The sequence below is a fragment of the Nipponia nippon genome, unplaced genomic scaffold (genome assembly GCF_047370975.1).
Source record: "Nipponia nippon isolate SJK-2023a ecotype South Korea unplaced genomic scaffold, ASM4737097v1 scaffold_10, whole genome shotgun sequence".
In the NCBI taxonomy this organism is placed as follows: Eukaryota; Metazoa; Chordata; class Aves; order Pelecaniformes; family Threskiornithidae; genus Nipponia; species Nipponia nippon.
This window is the reverse complement of record NW_028262291.1, coordinates 27168560-27190933: the sequence shown is the minus strand read 5'-3', so window position 1 is coordinate 27190933 and position 22374 is coordinate 27168560. Positions and strand designations below refer to the sequence as shown.

At 49.3% G+C, this 22374-nt stretch overlaps 2 protein-coding genes across 3 annotated transcripts; one reads left to right on the top strand and one right to left on the bottom strand.

Moving 5' to 3' along the window:
* The first annotated feature begins 511 nt into the window (after nt 1-511).
* LOC104020468 (transmembrane protein 178B) lies at nt 512-13077 on the top strand. Its single transcript, XM_087746072.1, has 4 exons — nt 512-946; nt 8087-8200; nt 9485-9622; nt 11427-13077. The coding sequence occupies exons 1-4, from the start codon at nt 568-570 to the stop codon at nt 11669-11671; spliced, it is 876 nt and encodes a 291-aa protein (XP_087602198.1). The 5' UTR covers nt 512-567; the 3' UTR covers nt 11672-13077.
* On the bottom strand, nt 12934-22311 carry PSMC3 (proteasome 26S subunit, ATPase 3). 2 transcript variants are annotated; one of them, XM_087746066.1, is made up of 12 exons: nt 21996-22305; nt 21787-21867; nt 17302-17427; nt 16440-16544; nt 16283-16345; nt 15683-15820; nt 15413-15556; nt 15039-15187; nt 14445-14541; nt 14151-14296; nt 13880-13961; nt 12934-13757 (listed from the first exon to the last, which is right to left on the bottom strand). In XM_087746066.1, the coding sequence occupies exons 1-12, from the start codon at nt 22020-22022 to the stop codon at nt 13647-13649; spliced, it is 1269 nt and encodes a 422-aa protein (XP_087602192.1). In that variant the 5' UTR covers nt 22023-22305; the 3' UTR covers nt 12934-13646. The 2 variants fall into 2 exon arrangements, with proteins under 2 accessions (XP_087602192.1, XP_087602193.1); XM_087746067.1 differs by lacking the exon at nt 17302-17427 and having other exon boundaries at nt 21996-22311.
* Nucleotides 22312-22374: the final 63 nt, after the last annotated feature.

Sequence of the window (22374 nt, the reverse complement as noted above, 5' to 3'; positions counted from 1 at the left end):
CCCTGGCCAGGCCAGCCCCGGCGGCGGCTCCGCCGATGGAGGGGTGCGGACGAGGCAAGAGGAGGCCACGGAAACGGTGGGGGGCCCGGCTCACGCCTTGGCAGCCCCCGGCCAGCCCCTGGCAGCCGCCGCTCCGGCCCGCGGGCGCCCCCGCACCGCCTCGGGGCGACGGAGGTTGCCCCTCAGCGCTGCGCGCGGCCCGGCCGTTGCCGGCCGTTAGCGCGGCCGTTGCCCGCGCGCGGGCCATGAGGGGTCTCGTGCCGCGGAGCAGGAGCCGGGGCTGGGCCCCCTCGCCGGGCGCTGCGGCGGGGGGCGGCGGGGCGCCGATCCTCGGAGGTGGCGGGCGGCCCCGGGACCCCCTTGAGGCCGGGCCTGGCGTGCCCTGGGGGCTGCAGCGGTGCAGGACCGAGCCCGAGCCGGGGCCCGGGCGGCGCCTGCCGCAACCCGCTGTCGGGGAGCGGGGGGCGCTGGCCCCGTTTCCCTTCCGGGGGCGGCGCGGCGGCGGGCGGAGGCCCCCAGCCGGGCTGCAGGGGAAGCGCCCGCCCCTGCCGCCCCCGGCGCGGTAAGATGGCGGCCGCGGCTCAGGCGCTGAGCGGCTCCGGGCTGCTCCTGGCCGCCGCCGCCCTCGCCCTCCTGGCCGTGGCCATCGGCACCGACTCCTGGTACGAGACGGACGCGCGGCGGCACCGTGAGCGCTGCCGCGGCTTCGGCCACAAGCGCAACGACCCGCCCGGCTCCATGTCGGCGCCCAGCTCGCACCTGCCGCTCCGCGCCCGACCCCCGCGGGCCCTGCTGCCCGGCCGGCCCCCGGCCCCCGCCCCGGCCGCCGCCGCCGCCGCTCTGGACTCGCACTGCGGCCGCCGCTTCAACTCCACCGTCTCGGGGCTCTGGAGGCGCTGCCACCGCGCGGGATACGAGCCGGACAGCGAGGAGCTCATCCGGAAAGGTGCGGCGCCCGGGGGGGCGGCCCCTGCCCCGGCCCCGGTCGGGCGGGGAGGCGGTGGGGACCCGCTGCTGTCCGTGGTGCTGAGCGCGGCTGCCGGCGCGGCCCGGCCGGGGCCCCGGGTCTGCGGGCGGGGCCGCGGCTGCTGCTGCTGCGGCGTGAACAGGGCGGCGGGAGGGCGCGGATGCAGCCCCGCACCGGCCTCCGTGGCTCCGGGCGTCCCTGGCGTGCGGGAAGCGGCGAGCGTGGCCCTGGCCCGATCCCGGGGGCTTGTACGCCTCCCTGTCTGCTTAAAATGCTGCAGTGCTGGGTGGGACCGCGTCCTGGGAGAGCCCCTTCTGTGGCCCAGTGCAGGGCCTGACACTCGGGCAAGGTCTCGGTGGGCATTCTCCTAACCGTGATGCCTTCTTGTCATTGAGCACTGAGAAATGTACAGTATTATTTATAGCTCTGTCACGTCTGCAGCAAGGGGAAAGGGACCTGTTGTTCCTGTTCTAGCATGGGGGAGTGCTCGTTGCTGCAGTGGATTGCCAGGCCTTCGTGGTGGCAGATGTCACTCAGGGCTCCAGGGGTGACAGGAGAGAAAGCTGTGGCTCTTCTGCTATTGTGGCATACAGTACAAAGCCAAGCAGTTGACAAAGTATGAATAAAATTCCTTAACTGGATGGTACAGATAATGTAGTGGGCTGACCCACTAAGTCAAAATAAATGGCATATAAAACAAGCTTAGGATAAGAAATGCCGTGTATGGTTAATGATAAATAACAGGACTTACTGTTCCAGCAGGTACATATTAGCACAGGGAGAGTAGGAGTTGGGAGAAGTGCTTCCACTGAGGCACAAAATGGAAATGCTATCTTAAGAAAGTGGGAGCAGTTCTTCAGCGTGGCTTCCAACTGTGACGCCAGTCCTGCACAGCAGAGGATGGATAGACTGGCACTGTGAAGCTCAGCTCGTCTTTGTCCATTCTTCCCAGTGCACAGCAGTGACTCTTACTTTTAGAAACTCTAGAGCCGTGTGGTTAGCTTCTTTCTCTATTTAATCTCCTAGGAACCATTTTATGCCTTTTCATTTTTATTTCCACGTTGATCTCATTTCACTAAAAGGCAGCTCATTAATTTCTTTCTATTAATTGTGCCTGTCATGTAAAATATTTATCTATTTTTTTGCTTCACATCAAGCCAAATGCTTTCAGCTCCCATTGAGATTGGCAAAGGTTGGGGGAAGGGATGGGAAGAATACTAGTTTAGTCCTCAATACTTCTGTTTCTGAGGTATTTTCCCAATGCTACAACGATCAGACAGAGAGGCCAGAGTCTGCATTCTGCATGCACGAGGGTGTTACAGGGTGATAAATGATCTTTCTCAGGGTCCGATGTGTAAAACAGGAGGGACTCTGAATCCAAAAGTTTTTCCTTCTACTTTCTTTTTTTTCTTCAGCTGTTCTAATAAGAGACGTTGCCTTTCCCTACAAGCCTTGCTTCCCTCCCTCATATTCTTTGCCTATTAGGTCTGCAGTCGCTCCTGTGAAGATTTAAAGTGTTATCTTATAGAGGGAAATTATTAATAATAGTTCTTGTAGAGTCAGATCTTTAAATAGATATGACTCTCTTCTTATCTCTTCCCCTGACCTGCTTTGCTAGCAGCCTTTCCTTGTTCCCGCTGTGTCTATCTTTTCTCTGCCAACTGTGATTAAGCAGCCTTTTCTGGCCAGTGGTCAGGTGTGGCTGTTGCTGAGCTGTTCTCTCAAGCACAATACTAGATCTGGTGCTTCCAAAGAGGAAAAAACAGGTTTTTTGTCCTAGTGTGAGCTGAAGGTCACTACTGTGCACTCTGAAAGTCCTACTTTCTCCTCGATTTGCAGTAAGTTTTCAGCTAACTCTTTGATGATGCGTAATGCCTTCTTATGGTCCTAATATTCCTGAAACTAGAGATTTTTATAGGCTTTTAGTGACAGAGGAGTAAATAGGTTGTGGGGGTTTTTTTGTGAAAGTCCAGGGGTAATTTTGATTAGGGTTTATACTCTTCATTTTCTAGTACTTCTGGAATAAGGTTTCTTTCTTTTCCGGGTCTCTCTTGAGTTCTGAATAAATTACTAAGTCCATAAGTGCCCATATCCATTTAGATAATTCCATGGATTTCTAATCCAGTATTTATCTACTGCTACTAATACAAAGCAAGCTCTGTGGAAACTTTCATACTTGACCATTTTAGCTGATGGTGCATATACATGCATACATTTATATATAATATCTATTTTTAAAAATATGTAAAATATATTTGCTTTATATATTTAAAGGGAAGAGGCAGGAGTCAAAAAATGTAGGGCAAAACAGAGAGGTGGGAAATGTTTAAATGTAAGAGGCGAATGATGTGTGGGATTTTTCTTAAAATGCAAAATCACTGTTTTGGAACTGTGAAAAAATAGATAGTTTCATTTTAAAAATACAATTAAAAAGGCAAAAGAAGAAATAATGTACAAACCAAATGGGGAAAATGGAGATTAGCAATCAGTAAAAGATAGCAGCTAAAGAACTGAAGCACTTGGTGGGAAAACTAAGAGGATCTGCGTGTGTAGGCAGGGACTCTGTGAGTGTAGGAACTTGGGCACTATACATCATCTTATAGAGCCTGTGCTATGTGGATTACACGCTGGATAACTGATGCTGCAACAATAAATATTTTGCATGGAGAATTCTTAAGTAGTGAGGTCCTGCAGGGATTATTACCTGCTGTTTAGTGGTCCTCTCTATTAGTATGAAAAAAGCGTTGCTTACAAAGTGGTGACAGTAGAAAATGATTAGGAAAGATCTGTTCTAATAGGCTGCTTTGGATAGCTCGGTGGGCTCATTTGAACAACGTGCATTTTAACACCAGTAAATTGAAGGAATTAAAAGAGAAAAGGTTCATCACTGTTCATAAACTGGGGATTTTATTGCTTTTTCAAGCTTGCTCTGAAAAGACTCTGGGATGGGACTGCTAGGTCTCACATATACTGGGCAGAAATGACTTCTTAGTACCACGATGTAGCTGAGAAAATGAGAAGAACCACTGGATGCTTAAGCAGAGGAACACAACAGTTTGTGGCAGTAATGAGGCCCTTGAGGGAAAACTGCTCAGTCCTGGCGTCTGTACTTCCCGTCCTTTCCAACTGATGATAAATTGGAAGAGGTACAGGAATGACTGTGAGGTCTATAGAGCATCTATTATAGTGGCGTATTTAATAAACTCAATCTGTTTGGTCACGGCCATTGGTAAGGAGTTATCATGGTGTTTTAAAGGAAGGTTGATTTACCAGATCTAGTGGCCTTTGGGGGACAGCGTGGACAGTGATCCCATAGCTGTGATGCTCTCCACAATCTTGGGCAGAAATGGTAGGAATAGGCCAGGGAGCTTCAGTGGCCACTTGGCCCTGGGGCATGAGGGAGGGGAGGGCCAGACCTCACGTGGTAGTTCAGTGTTAACTGCCCATGGCTTCTCCCTGACCTTGCTCATGGTGAGAAGGAGAGGGCTTCTCCCAGCTGCGTGAGAGCCAAACTGCTCTAAGATAGGACCAGGCCAGGTAGCAGAACTGAAAATGAGAACCCCTCCATTTCCTCCTCATAACGCTGGCACACAGGCAGCGTAGAGAAGAAAACCCACATGTCAAGGTCAGAGAGAGATGAAAACTAAACTGAGAATAAATCAGGGTGTGCTGAGCCCAGGATTACAAATTGAATGTGTTACAGCAGGCCTGGATCTGGGTTTCCAGGTGTCTGGCAGCCCAGGGACACGGGGGCCTGTGCTCTGCCTGGGTATCTGGAGGTCCAGAAATTCTTTCTAGCCAGCATCCTCTGATCTTTCCCAGCCTTTGTGTTCAGTCAGGAGAAAGGACTCATCCAGGGACACTGACACGTAGTGTCCCAAGGGTCGGGAGAGGGTACAGGAGGGAAACCTGTCTGCGGTTGCAATCCTGAGGGGAAAAAAAAAAACCCAAACATGTTGAGGACAAGGTGCGAGAAGCAATGTCGGCCATGGGAGGGCATAGGCATGTAGCTCGGCCATGAAAGTGTCGATGTGACACTGCCGGATGCAGTTCATTGCTTCTTGTGTTCATTTTTTAATCAAGAAAATTGTACATGCAGTGCAACTTTTATAGTGTTCTTTTAATGCCCCTAAGAATTGCTAGGGTCAGGCTCTCTGTGTAACCTTTTTCTTGTCCATGGGCTCTATGGTAAGCTAATGACATGAGCACCTGCCTCCGCCTGTCCTGTATTCCCAACTTACTCGTGTGCCAAAAAAGACAATGCTCGCTTACTTGTTGTTCACCACATGACTCCATTCTGTTCAAGCCCTTGCCTGAAGGCAAAGTTTTTAATTTTGGCAGACTTTCTTATGGTGCTTCTCTGAGTGTGTTATAAACAAAAGTGAAATCACTTTGCTAGCAGGTTTCTGAAATGGAGGGCAGGGTGCTGTCACTGTTTTATAGACTGGGATTTAAGGTGTGTAAGGGTTTAGGACAAAGGGCTTATTGGAGTGCCTTTGAGATACCTTTGGCTTCGCGATAACTTTGAGACTGCAAACCTGATTTTGATTTTTTTTTCTTTTTTCTTGAGTACTTAGAGAACAAGGTATTACATCACTCTAAATGCAGCCTTGTGGAGTACCTGGCTATATTTGAGTGCATAGCATCTCTGCAATTTAGACTTAGAGATTCACTCAGAAAATGGGAAGCATGAATGAGTGACTGCAGGTGCAAAATCTGGCTCCTGAGGATTGCCTGGGTGCATGTTATAATTTGCTGGGAGAAAGTGGGTAGGTATTCAGCTGAGAGATCACCCTCCCTGCTTCCCTGATCCCCTGACTCTCTTGCCTACTTGTTTCGGCTTTTCTAGCAGACCTACAGCGAGAGGCCTCCCATGTTTTGCCTATGGTGGCTCACACCAGAGCAGGTCCAGTCTGTGCCCTCAGAGAAATGGGAATCTTATTGGAAAAATGGCTTGTGATGGTCTAATCAAAGGCTGTCACCAAGCCCATGGATTAGAGGTCAGAGCTGAGCATAAACCCTAAAATTCTCTACCTCCTGAGCTCTTAGTTTTGCAAACTTGCTGTTTTAATATAATTTTATGTGCTACCTACATAAAATTAGCACTTTGAATTCTAGGGAAGAAAGGATTAGGAGTAAAGTTTTTAAACCAGAGGCAGAATGAATTGATATTTGAAAACTTCTAAATAACCAGATTTGTATAAGAAGGTGGAGAGGTTTTACTTTTAGTCTACACGTAAACTCTTGTAATAGTACAGAGCAAACATTTTCTCAGTGGCATTTTAGCTGAGGAGTCCATAGCTTTGATCATAAGGGAGGTACATCTCTAGTCTTTGATTTTTCTTTAATGAGCTATAAAAGTAGTAATCCTTGCTCTTATATAAAGTACTGCTTCATATATAATACTTTTATAATCAGAATATGTAAGTGCATAGATCTTGTAATGAATCAGTGCATTGTAATCTAAAATCCGATGCCATTAGTTTGTACCATAGACATATTTCTTAACAAGACATGTAAATCATGTCAGTATTGAAATTGAATTCGGTCAACAGTTATAGGTGAAATTTAGTTAGATATTGTGGTGTGCTGCATATGGCCTAAGTTCTTAATTCAGATGTTTACAGAGCTTTTGCAAATAAACTGGCATCCTCTGTCACTGGGTTGCCTCACTGATCCATTTGCTCAGGCAGCACTACAGACTTGTTCTGACAGAACTGCAAAGAGGGTGCCCTGCTCCGCAGGGTGAGGGCGAATGGCTGAAGGTGAAGGGCAGCAGCTCTGTGTATCGGTGTGTCGCTGCCAGCACCCTGTCATGTCAGCGGAGGTGGTAGGGAACCGCGGCAGGGGAAGGGGGTGGTGGGATGCACAGCCGAGGACAGGGGCCCACTTGAAATGCTTTGCTGCTCAGAGGCTTTTGGAACTCTAGCTTTGAGTTTTCCCCTTTTGGGGCATGTTCTTTACATGTCTGCTTGTTCCACTTCAGTTTTGTTAATGTGGGGAAATTCAGATCACCTTTCCCTCCCTGGCCTGATGGCTGGAGTTGGCTGGGCCTCTTGTGTGCAACTCCTCATCTTCTGAAGCAGGGGCTTCCTCTTTGCAGGTCCTTGCAGGAGCCAGGTCAGTACAGTCCCAGTGACCATTGTTAGAGAACAAAATCATGCTTCCCATTCCTGCGGGAGCAGCCCAGAGCCCATTTCTTCTCCTGGGTTTTCTAGTGTCTTTTGCAAGGCTGATCCCCGAGTCTGCAGCTCCCTGCTAGTGATTGTTCTTAATGAGCTCACTGGCCAACCGATTGTTTCTCACTTCTTCTGCCCCAGCATTCAAATAGCGGTAATGACCCCACGGCCATTGTTTAAGGGGAACTTCTTGTACTGTTTAGCTCTTTTACCTTTCTGGCTGTTCTCTTCCACTCCACCATCCACACTTATTCTCCCCCCTGCCCTGGCTTTATTTATAACAGGGAGGGCAAGGCACCTTCCTCTCTCTCCACCCCCTGGTATCTCCTCTGTTGTCGGCTGCTTTCTAAACTAAAAATCCCTTTCAAGAAGAGCATGCATGTAGGTTCACATTTGCATCTGGGGTACACTTTAAGCTATAATGGAAACAAGCCTACTTGGGTACTACTGTTCATCGAAAGTAAAGCAAAGAACCAATGACTACTGGAGTGAAGTCAAACTTTTCTCCCATGCAGTTCACTTCCCAGCATTCATTCAAAATTTTCCAAGTGATTCAACTCTGTCTTCTTAGAGACAAAGCAGTCCTCTTGATCCACATTCTTGTCTCCTCAGCCATCCCAAAGAGATCGTACCAGTTCCTCTAGGAAGCTTCTGGAGCTGTTTTTGGTGCCTGTTGTTACTAATTACCTTCAGCTGTTCTTTCCTGGATCCTGCCTGGGTCAACACCTTGCTCCCTCTTTGCAGGGGTTTCTTTGTAGCAAGGCTCCCTCCCCTCCTAATCCCCAAAGCGTTTGAAGTAAAAACAGCTCTTTTTTTGGTTGCATTTGCTCTGTTACTGAACTAAGGCTTCCCCTGTGTGAGCTCTGCTGGGCAGCCACCTCAGCAGCAAGTGCAAGGCACAGGGGTTTCATGCTGTTTCACACTGATGTCTCTTTTACAGGAGTTATTCAGCGCTGCACTGCTGTGAAGTACCACTACACCTCCAGCTCTCTGCCTCGCAACTTACCCATCAACATCACGAACACCATCCGGCAGGATGAGTGGCATGCGCTCCGTAAGTAACCCAAAGCAGTGTACGAGACCGTTGTTTGGATTACTTAATGCCTTAATGCAATGCCAAGTGAGGGCTCTGAACCAGCTAGCCGTCACTGGGCTCTAAGCATGAATACATATTTGTTAGTGAGGAAGGGCAAGCAGCTGACAGTGTAATTGGAAGGGGTCACGACATGTGGAGGGGCTTAAACAGTGAATTCAGGAATTCAGGCATGCGTGTAGTGTGTTGGAAGGTGTAATCTTATTCTGGTTCTGGGGACAGACAATTCCTAGCTGGCTTGCAGCAAAGGTGCTGCATCACCATATAGTCTGTATAGAGCTTGTTGCATTTTTCTGTGTGCACACCAGCGACCTGGTGCAGCTTCCTGGCAACCAGCTCTTTTAGGGAACACCTCAGCTGTTTGTCTTTGCAACCTCCTGGTACCAGCTCCTGGCCCCCAGGCTGCCTCATGCCCAAGTCCTTCCCACACAGATGACTGACCTGTAGCCTGTCACTCAGAATGATTTAATTGGTTTTTTTCTGCTCCTGCTTCTCTCTATGTTTGTTTTCTGGTTCTGTTGCCTCACATAATTCTGCCTAGCCCCTGTCATGTGAGCCTCAGTGCTGAGGAAATCCAGCTAGAGACTGAACTAGGAAGAGACAAGAACAGCGCTTGTATTATGGATGACAAAGTGCTGTTCATATCACTGGTGCCCAAGCTTTGTTTTTAGAGCTTGTTACTGGAGTTGTTCCCATCATACTGTATTGACCTGCTGTCTGCTTCTGTCCTCCCACTATTCCCCTTTTCGGTTCACACTATTGGCCTTCCATGCGGTAGTCCTTTAATTCTCTTCAGCATCCCCTCTCACTTCTTTTATTTCTATTTTCAGCAGACACTCACCCAACAGACTCCATCCCAAAGAAACACACCACCAAAAAAAAAAAAAAAAGCCCGTGCAATACTAACATTTAAAAATCGTTGCTGAATTCATAATGCACCCCTTCTGTCCCAGGCTGGGGAGTATTTGGTCAGTATTCCTCTTAATCAGGACAGGAATGCTCTCTAGTTGTACAGTGCCTAACAGAAGGGAGTTAAGTTAGCTGGATTCCCTTAGTTTCAGTGTAATGGGCAAACTATCTCAAAAAAAACCTCAAAGAAGCTACAAGAGGAGTCGTCCATGGGTGAAGTATAAACTTTAGAACCAGCAAATCTAAATCTGTCTGGACTTTCCCCTCTGGCTGTCCTGTCTGGGTGCTGCCACGTTCATGTCTTCGTTCTTGCTTTTCTCCTTTCTCTTTCCCCAGATCTGCGGAGGATGACAGCTGGCTTCATTGGCATGGCAGTCTCCATCATCCTGTTTGGGTGGATCATTGGTGTGCTGGGCTGCTGCAAACAGCAGGAGCTCATGCAGTACGTGGCTGGGCTGCTCTTCCTAATGGGAGGTGAGAGCCTTCTGCTTCAAGTCACCACAGCATTGCTGGCTGGGGAGGGGCTCTTAAAAGTAAAGTCAGACCACAGCAAGCACACAAAGCAGTTCTTCAGTGCAGCAAACCATCAGCACAGCACAGTTACCACTTCCAGCACTGGGCAGGACCTGTGCTTGCATGGGTATTTGCATGTTTCTGAGTAGACCTCGCTGCATGTAGCCACGAGCCTTCTGCTGTGGAGAGCTGGTGTGTAGCCACAGGGACCACGTGCACAAGGAGCACAGTCCTCTTGCCTGCTCTGAGATTGTGGAGCCTGCAGCTCCTGTCAGACAGCCCAGCTCAGTTTCCCTAGGGAATCTTAACAAAGGGAAAAAAAAAATCAATGATGTAGAGCATCTTTCTGCTGCTCACAGATGCTCACCTCTTTGGGTAACAATCAAGTCCGAACCCAGCCAAGCCTGGAGAACATTGGCCCAGGGGTAAGGACATGAGCTCAGTGCTTGCTCAGGGTGTTACATCTGTTCCTCCTGGCTGGGAGCAGACTTTCTGGATGGCCAAAGGTTTTGCTGAACTTTGATTGTTCAGCTCAAAAACGGGCAGTGTTTCATCTTTATTCAAAAGGGGCATAGTAGCAACAAATGCACCAAAAGGGTGAGCTACAGAGATGCTGCAAGGATGAAGACTCTCAAATTGCAAGCAGTAAACAGGCAACTTTCAAGTATGAAAAAAATGAGGCTCTACGTCAAAGCCAGAGCTGCTGCCCTAGAGGCCCAGTGTCAGCAGCTACAATGGCTGCAAGCAAGGAACTTGGTGATATAACAGCATCTGTAGCAATTAAACAAGCAGGTGTGACACTGGTTTGGTGCCACGGGGTGGGGGGGGCCACGAATCTTCCCTTGCCATAAGTGTGTCTTCTCAAGGAATGTTTTTGGGCAGCCGCACAGAGAACCACCCTGCTGACGTGGTGTGACGCTTGAAAGGCTGGAAGTTAGGCTTGTGCTGCCTGTGATCATCTTACGTGCTGCTTAACTGCCGTTTCCTTTGGGAACATTTTCATTTTTTTAGCGCACAGCAGTAAAAGAGTAAAGGATTGTAAGTAAGTGTAACAGGTAGACTGGGTCCCCGCCGAGTGCTTCTGCACCTACCATGATGGGCATGCTGGCAGCAGTAAGAGCAGTCATTAGTATCTAGACACAGATCCAGAGCTGGAGAGAATAAAATGGTCACCTCAGCCTTGAGTCTAGTGTACTACTGTATATTAGACATACTAGAGTGCCTTGTGTTGTAAGTTTCTTTGGCTTTTTTTGCGCCTCTATGTAGGTGCTTGGTGAACCTGTAGCAGATGGCAAAAACCTGGCACTTTCTGTGGCCTACAGCTGGCAGGAGTCTGGACGTTCCTCCTGGAAACCAAGCAGTGCTGCTCTTTGCAGCCCTGGGCTTCATTTATGGACCTTGCATAGGAGATACTGCCCAAGTACTGTCCAGAACCTGATGACATTAGAAATAAATAACGTCTCCGGAGAATCGAAGCATGATGAACTACACGGGACTGAGTTCGAAATAGCGATGGAGGGAGCTAAGGCAATAGTGGTTATTTGTGAAGTGAGGTATCCTGTAGTCCTACCTATTTTGCCTTCCCCCCCGCCCCCGCCCCCGTAAGAAGAGTGACTGGTAGGACTACAAAGAAAAAGGGTAATTCTTGATTTTGAAAATTTATGACTTTGAAAATACCTAGGGGGAAAAAAAACCCAACCAACCAACCAGAGCATAATTAACCTGTCTGAGGGCAGTGTAGAACCCTCTTGCTTTTCTCCTGCAGGTACGTGCTGTATCATCTCACTCTGCACATGCGTAGCTGGGATCAACTTTGAGCTGTCTCGCTATCCTCGCTACGTCTATGGGCTGCCAGAGGACATCAGTCATGGCTATGGCTGGTCCATGTTCTGTGCCTGGGGAGGCCTGGGCCTCACCCTGCTGGCTGGGTTCCTCTGCACATTGGCCCCATCACTCAACACTTCTCGGGCGTCCGTACAAAAACCCAGACAAGAAAATGGGGCCGTGTGACCTCGGAGGGAGTGAGGAGAGACTCTGGAAAGCGCAGCCTGGGCAGAGCTGTGGGTTAACACCAGGAAGAGGTGGCATGTCAGCGTGTGGAGAGCAGTGCCATAGCTGTGGAAATACCAGCCCGTGGGATGCTGCTACAGCCTCCAGTCGTGGACACGGACATTGCGAGTAACTCCAGGTTTGAATCATTGCCGATTTGCTCATTGGTGGTTTAAGGGGAACAGTTCTTTTGATTTGTTTTTCTTCTGTTTACAAGGGATTAAGTCCAAGGCTGTGTCTTTTTTTGTGCTGTTTTTTGAACTGTACCTCCATGGTCCCGTTATTGTCCAGTTGTAAGGGATGTTTACGCACCAACTCTATTGCTGCAGGTCTGTGTAATTCAGACCCAAATTAGGACAAGGAGCTACGTGAAGTTGGCTTGAACACTTTTGCAACAGGCGTGTCTAGTGTCGGCTCAGGCCAGCATTTCCCAAAAGAACCTTGATCTAAGCTGAGGTTTAGGCCAAAGAATTAGCCCATTCTTAGTATTAATTCATTTAAATCAGAAATCTGTGCTATTCCATGCTGTAGTATCAGCTATTTACTCACTACTAAAGCTGCTTCCAAAAGGAGCTGGCTGTAACTGAGCAGCAGGACTCTCAAAAAATTCTTACTGGCTTTAGGAAAGGAGGGGAAAGTTTTCCTCAGCTGCTTACACAGGTAAGGTTACTCATTTGGCTAACTAACATACCCTTGTTTTTATGGGGAGATGTATGCAACACGCAGCTTATAACTATTCCACTAGAGGCCAGGGTATATTTCTGAAAGTATGTCACAGTTTGAGCTGCCAGGATCAACTTTCACCCCTCAACTAACTTGTGGGTGCAACTCCTGTTCTGTGAAAGGAGATGAGTAATTCTCCCTGAGCTCAAATACCAGAAGATGTACAGCCCCCTCGAATATTAACGTCCAAAGGAACCGCAATGTATTTTCCTCAGGAACGCGTGGCTTCTGCTCACTTCACCACTCACCCCTTTCTAATGTCAAATGCCCCCCTGAGCACAGCGTGTCGAGAACACGCACGCTCCGCTGGAACGAGCTCCCTCTCCAAACTGCGCAGTAAGGACCTTGGAACCAGCGCAAGTACTAGGCTAACTCAGGAACATCAGCCAAAGTACTTTGGGGTGCATTTTTCTTTCATTCATCTGTTCTTTCTTCCCTCACACCCCCGCCCCTCTCCCAAGTGTCCAAAAACTGCACAGGTAAAGATGAGATGGCCAGCATTTGGAGATGTTTACATTGTATTTAAAATACAATACAGTGGCATGTAAGATACTTAATGCTAAAGTCAGTGTATTTATGAAAAGTGTAATTTTTAAATGGAAGTTGTAATTCTCAACTGGCATTAAAAGTACTGAAAGACTTGCTCAGTGGATGAAACCTTGAATTCTTTCTGACTAATTAGCAAACTGATTCACCAGAGAGCTCACATACATATCAGCAATGGTGTTGAAGGTTCCAGAGTTAAGTTTAAACGAGAAAGTTAAAACATCATTCATACGTGAATCGTGATCACTTCTCCCTTGCAAGATGAGTGTTAGTTCAAAAGTTTCAAAGACCCTAGCAAAGCTGGACAGTCTGTTCACTGGCTGCACAGGTAAAAAGAGGGGATGCTGTGCGAGCTGCAGATCATCAATTTCAAAGTATGCTTACTGCAGTATAACCTGTTGGTCCTCATCCAGAAGTAGCAGAGCAGGATGTAATCCAGTTCTAGCAGGAGGAGGCTCCAAAGGCAGCATGATGGGCACCGTGGACAGGAGGTTCTCACCTTCCCTTTTGCAGATGTAGAACCACCGAGCAAGGGCGACAGCCCCAACACATCACGGATTTGTTTTTAGAGGGAAAAAATGCTTTATTTTTTCCAGACAGAAAGGAAGTGGTACAGTCCAGTCTAGTCCTGTCCTCTGCCAAGGCCACAACCTCGACTGGGCAGAGATCAGGCATAGTACTGCAGATTGGCTTTTTTCTTTGCTTGTACCTCCAGGATTCCCTCCATGTAGTCCTCGTGGGTGAGCTCTGTAGCTCCACGGCGGAGGGCAATCATCCCCTGCCCAATGAGACAGTATTTAGAGAGGGCATGTGAGCACCACATCAGTTCAAAGTAATCACTCCATGCTAGCTTTCACATCTCCCTCCTATCAGCGCTGGCTGCCGCAGAGCAATACTTACCGCTTCAACGCACACAGCCTTGCACTGGGCTCCATTGAAATCGTCTGTGCAGCGGGCCAGTTCCTCATAGTTCACATCAGGGCTGATACGAGCGAGAGGGGGGGAGAAAAAAACAGTCTGAGCACACGTACCAACAGAAGAACCAAGCTATGGAGCTTCCTTAAAACCCAACAGTGAGCTCACAACAAAAGTGAGCGCCTGCCGCTCCACAGCCCTGAGGTACCATCACGAGTGACAAACATAGCCCCAGAAGGCCATGCCTCTTCCATACCTGACATTCATTTTGCGTGAATGGATCTGCATAATTCTGGCTCTGGCCTCCTCATTAGGCATCGGGAACTCAATCTTGCGATCTAATCGTCCAGAGCGGAGCAAAGCTGGGTCCAAGATATCAACCCGGTTGGTTGCAGCAATCACCTAAGTAGAAGTAGGTTCATCAGTCTGAGGCACCTGGAGGACAGGCCTCTCCTCCCCAGGGATCCACCAAGCTTCTTCCCTGGACATTGTTTTCCATCCCCTGCTAGAGCGCCCCGGACCTCAGCAGCACTCTCTGCTAGACCCCAACCTTGACTTGTGTGTTGGGCTGGAAACCATCAAGTTGGTTAAGCAGCTCCAGCATGGTCCTCTGCACCTCCCGATCACCAGCCTTCTCGCTATCAAACCTGAGGAGGAAACAAGGGTAAAACCATCAGTGTGAACCTGACCGCCCTGCCCCAGTGTTTTTAATCACATAAAAAGGCAGAATGACTGCAGTTCACACTCCTTGGCCAAGGTCTCCCAAATTCCTCCTTGAAACTACAGGAAGTCCTACCTTGATGAGGACTGCGACTAGAATAACTGTCAGCAGCAGCTAAGTCTTATTATGTCCTTAGAGTTGGATGGGGCTAATGTTGTCAGGACCAAGTAGTAAATGAGGGCAAACGCCCCCATGTGCCTGACGCAGTTATCAGAAAACAGTTTTATACAGCAGCAGACCATCAGATAGGTCCCGAGCCTCAAGAACTTCGCTCATGAGCCCAAGGAGCAACTGCTATCTGTGACTGGCTTTACACTCTGTTTCTGAATAGGCCATGCTTTAAGCTAGGCTTCCCTCACATACACAGGCAAAGGGGGCTGCTAGGCAGCTCCCAAGAGCTTTGCAACACAGCCTACACCTCACCTTTTAGTGCCAATGGCATCCAGTTCGTCAATAAAGATGATGGAAGGAGCTTTCTCCTTGGCTAGAGCGAAAGCATCGCGTACCAGCTTAGCTCCATCGCCAATGAACATCTGCACAAGCTGTGGACCCGCAAGCTTCAGGAACGTAGCCTGGGAAGTGAAAGACAATCCTATGCCTCGTTTCTCAACAGCATCAGTTCCAAGTACTACAAGAAGCCCTTAATTAAACAAGCAAGCAAGCAAGCAAACCGACAAGAAAATCCCAGCCTTTGTAACACCAGCTTGTACGTACGACCCTCTCTCCCCCTGGAGGTGTTCTTATTCTTTTTGAGGTACTATTTTACAGCAGTACACGCTTTCAAAGGCTCCTTTTACCTTGGTCTGGGCAGCACACGCTCGAGCTAAAAGCGTCTTCCCTGTTCCTGGAGGCCCGTACATAAGGACTCCTTTGGGCGGCTGTATACCTAAGTTTTCAAATTTCTCCTTATGATTCATGGGCAGGACAATGGCCTCCACGAGCTACGGCAAAAGAAAAATATTAATACATAAACCCATTCTACTCCACAGATCCAGGCTGCCTGCTTTGAGCTGAAGTTCAAAGGCTGTTGTCCTCAGTCAGACCAGAAACTAAACATAAAGTATCACCTCTTGGATTTGTTTATCCAGCCCCCCGATGTCACTGTACTGCTCTGTGGGTCTCTCATCCACCTCCATGGCTTTCACCCGTGAATCATATTCAGTAGGTAGAGTCTCCAGGATCAAGTACGAGTCTTTGTTCACTCCCTGTAAACACAAGTCCTTTGCTTTTAACAGGCCCTTCAGATAGCAATTAGCAAACGTGCAATCAAAGGTGATTCACCTTTGCATCCCCAAGGATGCAGGACCAGCTTTGACACTGGCACTCATCAAATCACCACAGCTTGGCACAGTGGACAACGCCACAGCTAACCTAGCACATTTTAAAAAGAAGGGGCCCAATTTACTTACGATACAAAAGATTTAGAAAATCTTTTAGAAAGCTTACTAGGTGATACCTAAATTTTCAGCACCTAATTGTATGTATAAAGTCCTCCCCAACTACTTTTCTATACTACAGGTATGACTGAACCCATAATATCTTATTAAAATTTTAGTACAGAAATGGTCTTGGAGAAATCTGGACAGATTTGTCTCCTTTCTGAAGGGCCAGACGTATGCGATTTTCTGGCCAATGTTACATCTAAGAGTCACAACAGCATCACTCACCACAAGGTCTCCGGGCTTCAACTTCTCAGCATCAACCAACCCAATAACAGGCAGGAAATACGTCTGTAGGAAAGGAAGCGAAGTAAGCACACCCAGCTGCACTAGGATAAGGTCCTTTTCAGCACTCCTCACACCTAGCCGGGCACAGGGGTCTTACCTGGCGCGTAGAGGTCTTGATCACAGCACACTTGCCCTTCCTCTGGGAGTCCAGGTCGATGTTTGCTCCATCCTCCTCCTGGTCGTTGGGGTCAACATCCAGCAGCTGAAAACCAGAGTGAGAGATTTCATGATAATGTAACCAGGCCAGCAGGGTGACCACAGGATTTACGCTTCTAAATTACACTCAGGAGGAGAAACAAAACTTCCCATCATCCATCAGTAGCAGAATCCTAAAAGCATTAAAGCCCTCCTATAAAAATTAATTTATTCTTTTCCTCATGAAGCAGCACACAATAGCATATAGAAAGACGCTATGAAGTCCAGAACAAAGTCGTAGCTAATGGCACCGATCTCACCTCCCATTTCAGCAGCTCACATTAAGCCTTAAGTTCTGTACGTTCTAAAACACCAGTACAAACCAACCCCCTTTTTTAAAAGTAGAAAAGAGTCAGCATTTTTAGCATATCAGCAAAGTTACTGAATTACAAAAAGAATGTGATGTAGTAACAGAGCCACCACTTTTCCTTCACTGCCTCACAAGTTTCAGAGAGCACGTACCAAATGTCACATACCCAAGTCTACACTAAGCGAGGCCGTGGCCCCCTCTGACGGCTATGTTACGTACAGATGAACGGTAGCCGACACCTAAAGAACGACCCAGACAAGAAGTGGACAAGTGATGTGCACTTACAGCTCACAAACAAAACCAACAGAAAAAACTTAAAGTCTTGGCTCCGGAGCATCAGCAGTTTGAGAATAGCCTGTGTCTCAAATGACTGATGGCCTCCCCTGCCCTTCTCCCTCCTGGTATATGTTGCGCACACTTCTCGCACTGCTGCGGAAGAGCGCACCGCTCTCACCTCAATAACGTTAGAGACAAGGTACGGCAGGGTTTTGTTCACTTTGATCTTCTCACTGTTCTCTTTGATCTTGTCTTTCATGGCCTGAAGCTCATGGGTCACTCTCAGTACTTCACTCTTCATGATCTGCGATCAGGACGCAGAAGAAAGATAAGAATAGTATCAGAAGACTAAGGCAGGATAAAATTCACGCATTATTCTAAAAGTAAAACAGTTATAAAAACCTAAGTGAGGAAAGAGTGGGTATAAAGGGATGTGCAATATCAAAAGAGGAAAAGCCAGCAAATGATCCAAAATTGGTCAGGAATCAAGGCTACGCAGTCCATTCTGGTCTCCAACTAATCAATATCCCTAAGTAATTTCTTCACAGTGTCACTGGATAACCTTCCCCTGGTCAATCCATCAGCTTACAGGGTTGCAATACGACCTAGAGAAGGATACGACCTAGATAAGGCAACTGTGTGGTCTTCCTTTTTCATATATAGGGATACATAGGTAACTAGATATAGATACACGTGCATATCTATATGCATCCCTGTACACACACCCATTTTAAGGTTATGTTTTGCTGTGTTTAAAGAAGAACTGCATGCTGGAACACTGAAGCAATGACACGCAATGGCATAGAACCAACAGCCAGAAAAACCCTAAACAGAAAGTATCACCCTAGAGAATCAAAGTAAACTGAAAGTACGAACGGGGAATGGCAGGGTTGAGGCTCGTGTCTACTGAGAGCAGTGGGACTAGCAGCACCTTCGCAAAGAGATGTGCCACCACTGCTTCCAGTGGAACAAAGAGAAACAGAGGTGCCGCTTTTATAAAGCTGTTATGTTTGACAAGACCACACGTATCGAGACCTACATATGAGAAACAAACATATCAGCTGCCTCTGTAGGGGAAAAATACTTTTTGTTCTCCTTGAAAGTAAAAGCTTCAACACTGGAGTAGTATCCAGTACTTGTTTCCCACAAAGATAGCCAGGTCCTTTGGAAAACAACGGAACATGGGCTCATAGGAGAGCTGAGGTTGAGAGGGCCCTCGGGGGTCTCTAGTTCAACCTCCTGCTCAAAGCAGGGTCAGCCGTGGGCTCTCACTGGGTTGCTCAGGGCTTTGCCCACCTGAATCTTGAAAACTTCCAAGGACGGAGACTATACAATTCCTCCAGAACAACCTGTTCCACTGTCTGACTGCCCTCACAGTGACAAGGTCATCTTCATACCCCTGTGGAATCTCTCATTTTTTCAGTTCATGACCAGTAATTTATAGTTTGAATTAACCTTGGCCTAGACTTTGATAAGATATAAAACTTTTCTATAGGAAAAAAAGATACAAACTAAACATATATTAGTAGCACGACAGAAAGCTCAAATTCCTACATCTTTATAGAATTTTAACTTTTCTGAGGCTTTTACTGCTACTGTGGTCAACAGCTCAATGTCCAGATGGAGATCGGTGCCAAGTGGTGTCCCTCAGGGGTCTGTACTGGGACCAGTACTGTTAAATATCTTCATCAATGACATAGTGGGATTGAGTGCACCCTCAGGAAGTTGGCAGACGACACCAAGCTGTGTGGTGCGGTTGACACGCCTGAGGGACAGGATGCCATGCAGAGGGACCTGGACAAGCTGGAGAAATGGGCCCATGTGAACTTCATGAGGTTCAACAAGGGCAAGTGCAAGGTCCTGCACCTGGGTCAGGGCAACCCCCAGGTATCATCAGTACAGGCTGCGGGATGAAGGGACTGAGAGCAGCCCTGAGGAGAAGGACTTGGGGGTACAGGTGGATGAAAAGCTGAACTTGAGCTGGCAATGTGCACTTGCAGCCCAGAAAGCCAACCATATCCTGGGCTGCATCAAAAGAAGCATGGCCAGCAGGTCACAGGAGGTGATTTTGCCCCTCTACTCTGCTCTGGTGAGACCCCACCTGGAGTACTGCAACCAGCTCTGGGGTCCTCAGCACAGGAAGGACAAGGACCTGTTGGAGCGGGTCCAGAGGAGGGCCACAAAGATGATCAGAGGGATGGAGCACCTCTGCTGTGAGGAAAGGCTGAAAGAGCTGGGGTTGTTCAGCCTGGAGAAGAGAAGGCTGCGGGGAGACCTTACTGCGGCCTTTCAGTACTTAAAGGGAGCTTATAAGAAAGATGGGGACAGACTTTTTAGCAGGGCCTGTTCCGGTAGGACAAGGGGTAATGGTTTAAAACTGAAAGAGGGGAGATTTAGACTAGATATAAGGAAGAAATTCTTTACAATGAGGGTGGTGAAACACTGGAACAGATTGCCCAGAGAGGTGGTAGATGCCCCATCCCTGGAAACATTCAAGGTCGGGTTGGATGGGACTCTGAGCAACCTGATCTAGTTGCAGGGGGGTTGGACTAGGTGACCTTTAAAGGTCCCTTCCAACCCAAACCATTCTATGATTTTACTTACTCTAAGGGAAAACACCTATAAGGAAAGAAGTTCTGTACTCACCATCCAGCAGTAAGTACACTTATACCCAAGACTAAGGCGCCCAGTACAGGTGTTTCTCAGCGCTGTCTGGCTGACGCCCACATACCTTTTCCTCCCTTTCCTGGTTAGTCACACAGTTTGAAAACATGCAGTCTGTGATCCCCGCTGAAGCGAGTGCAGCACCAAATGGTCTCAGGAGAACTGGTTACACCTGAAGTGGCCTACGTGATTCTGTTTAGCGGGGAAATCCACTCTCCTCTAAAAAACTGTCTTTTTAAAACTCTTGATGCCTAAGCATAATGCTGTGCTGTAACACATACTTATTCACAGGACAGAACTATTACAGGAGCCAATACAGAATCTGTTACATAAAAACGCAAAAAAACCAGAAATTTGATTTAATAAACACAGTCTGGGAAACATTCAAGGAAAACTGCATGAAGGGAGGGTGCCAATAAACATTTCTGCCACCTCAATTATGATGCTCCTACTATATAATAGAGAAGGCTGCTTTTACTCCTTACTGTATTCTACAATTTAAAAATAAGGCATACATTTATCTTTGCTGTCTTTAAAGAATAAGAAAGTATGTTCATAAGTCAGAATTACTTGTGGAGCCTGAAGCAGTAGGATGAAGTTGCTCTGTAGAATATATGAAATAATTTATCTCAATATTACTAACATCAGGCAGTAGAGACAAACTTATACTGAAGTTGTAAGTGCTCTCTTACGCGAAACGCATCAGTCTTGGGACAGGTCGACCCAGGCCTGTCCTATTTAACATCTTTACGAATAACCTAGACGAGGGGATGGAGTGCACTCTTGTCATGTTTGCAGATGACGCCAAACTGGGGGGCACAGCCTCTGTGCTCAAGGGCAAGGCTGCCACTCAGAAGGACCGTGGGAGACTGGAGGAACAGGCATACAGAAACCTTACAAAATTCAAGGACAAATGCAAAGCGCCGCACCTGGGAAGGAAGAGCACCTTGCAGTGACACAGGCTGGCGACTGGCTGGGGAGCAGCTCTGTGGAAAGGGACCGGGGGGTCTCCGTGGACAATAAACTGAACGCGAGCCAGCAATGTGCTCTGACAGCAGGGGTGGCAAACAGCATCCTGAGCTGTGCTAACAGGAGTGCAGCCAGCAGATGGAGAAAAGTGATCAGCCCCCTTTACTTGACACTTGTTAGATCCTATCTAGAGCGCTCAGTCCAGTTTTGGGCCTCCCCGTACAGCAAAGACAGTGATAAACTGGACTGAGTTCAGCACAGGGCCACCAAGATGGCCGGGGGGCTGTGAGAAGCAGGCCCTGTGAGAAGCAGCTGAGGGAAGTGGGCTTGTTCAGCTGGAAAAGAGAACTGCTGGGGAAGGTATCAAGAAGACAGAACGAAACACTTCACAGCAGTGCACGGCGGCCGGATGAAACAACAAAGCCTGAAACAAGAGAGGTTCAGGCTGTACGTAAAGCAAATTTTTATCCTCACGAGGACGGTCAAGCAGTGGCACAGAACGCCCAGAGAAGCGGTGCAATCCCTGTCTTTAAAGGCTGTCAAGATCCAACTGGATAAAGCCCTGAGCAGCCTGGGTTAGGGCTGACCTGGCTTGGAGCAGGAGGCTGGACTAGAGATCTTCTGAAGCCCCTTCCAACCTGAATTACCCGATGATCCCACCTCACCCGGGCCATGGAACTGCCCCCCCTTCCCCTGCACCTACGAGAGCTGGGAGGACTTGTGTCCCTTCAGCTAAAGCATCCAGGCTACTAAGGCTCTGTAGAACAACCGTCCCCTCAGCCTCCCCCGGCCCCAGCTCTGTTACCGGCTATTTCTGCCATCCCTTCGCGGCTTACTGTTCCTCAGTCTACTAAATCTCGACCTGGCTCACGGCATCTTGTTTTTCACTGCCCTCGGCTCTGCCCCCGGGACTGTGCTAAGCCCGCCCGCCCCAGCACCAGCACCGCAGGGCTCCCGAGGCCGGCGCCGCCGCGGGCCGCCGTCCCGGCCCCGCTCCGCGCCCCGGCCCCGCTCCGCCCGCGGCCGCCACCTTGATCTCGCTGTCGAGGAGGCGCGTGCGCTGCACGATCTCCTCCGTGGACATCTTCAGCACCTCCTCGCCGACGCCATCCTGCGGGGGCACAACGGCAGCGTCACCCTCGGCCCGGCCCGCGCCTCGCCCCAACCCCGCCGCCCCCCGCCCCGCCACCGCACCCCCGCGCCCGGCGGCGGCCCGCGGCCCCGGCCCCGGCCCCTCACCTCCGACTCATCCCACACCGACGCCATCTTTCACCCAGCCAGCGAGCGAGCGCGCGGCGCGGCGGATTCCGGGCGGCAGATTCCGCGCTCCGAGCCCCGGGGAGCAGGGCGGGAGGCGGCGGGACAGGCGGCTCCGGGGCCCCGCGCCCCCTCCTCTTCCTCGGCGCCCCGCCGCGGCCGCCGCCCCTCCGCCCCCGCCGCCCGGAGAGCGGCCCGAGGGATCTGCCGAATCTGCCGACAGCGTGCTGAGGGGAAACCGCCGCGCAGGTCACGTGCCACCGGCCAAATCTGCTGAGTGATGGCCCCGCCGCCATCTTGGTGCGGGGCAGGGGCGGGGCCCGCCGGAGGCGGGACCGAGCGCGGCCGCCCCCCCTCACCC

Excerpts from the sequence above, each read along its gene's own strand:
- LOC104020468 (XM_087746072.1), top strand. The coding sequence starts at position 568 with ATGGCGGCCGCGGCTCAGGCGCTGAGCGGCTCCGGGCTGCTCCTGGCC. Across the intron at positions 947-8,086 it reads CGAGGAGCTCATCCGGAAAG|GAGTTATTCAGCGCTGCACT; the intron begins GTGCGGCGCCCG and ends TCTCTTTTACAG. Across the intron at positions 9,623-11,426 it reads GCTGCTCTTCCTAATGGGAG|GTACGTGCTGTATCATCTCA; the intron begins GTGAGAGCCTTC and ends TTTCTCCTGCAG.
- PSMC3 (XM_087746066.1), bottom strand. The coding sequence starts at position 22,022 with ATGGCGTCGGTGTGGGATGAGTCGGAG. Across the intron at positions 15,821-16,282 it reads TGAAGCCCGGAGACCTTGTG|GGAGTGAACAAAGACTCGTA; the intron begins GTGAGTGATGCT and ends TTGTGTTTACAG. Across the intron at positions 13,758-13,879 it reads AGGCTGTGTGCGTTGAAGCG|GGGATGATTGCCCTCCGCCG; the intron begins GTAAGTATTGCT and ends CTCATTGGGCAG.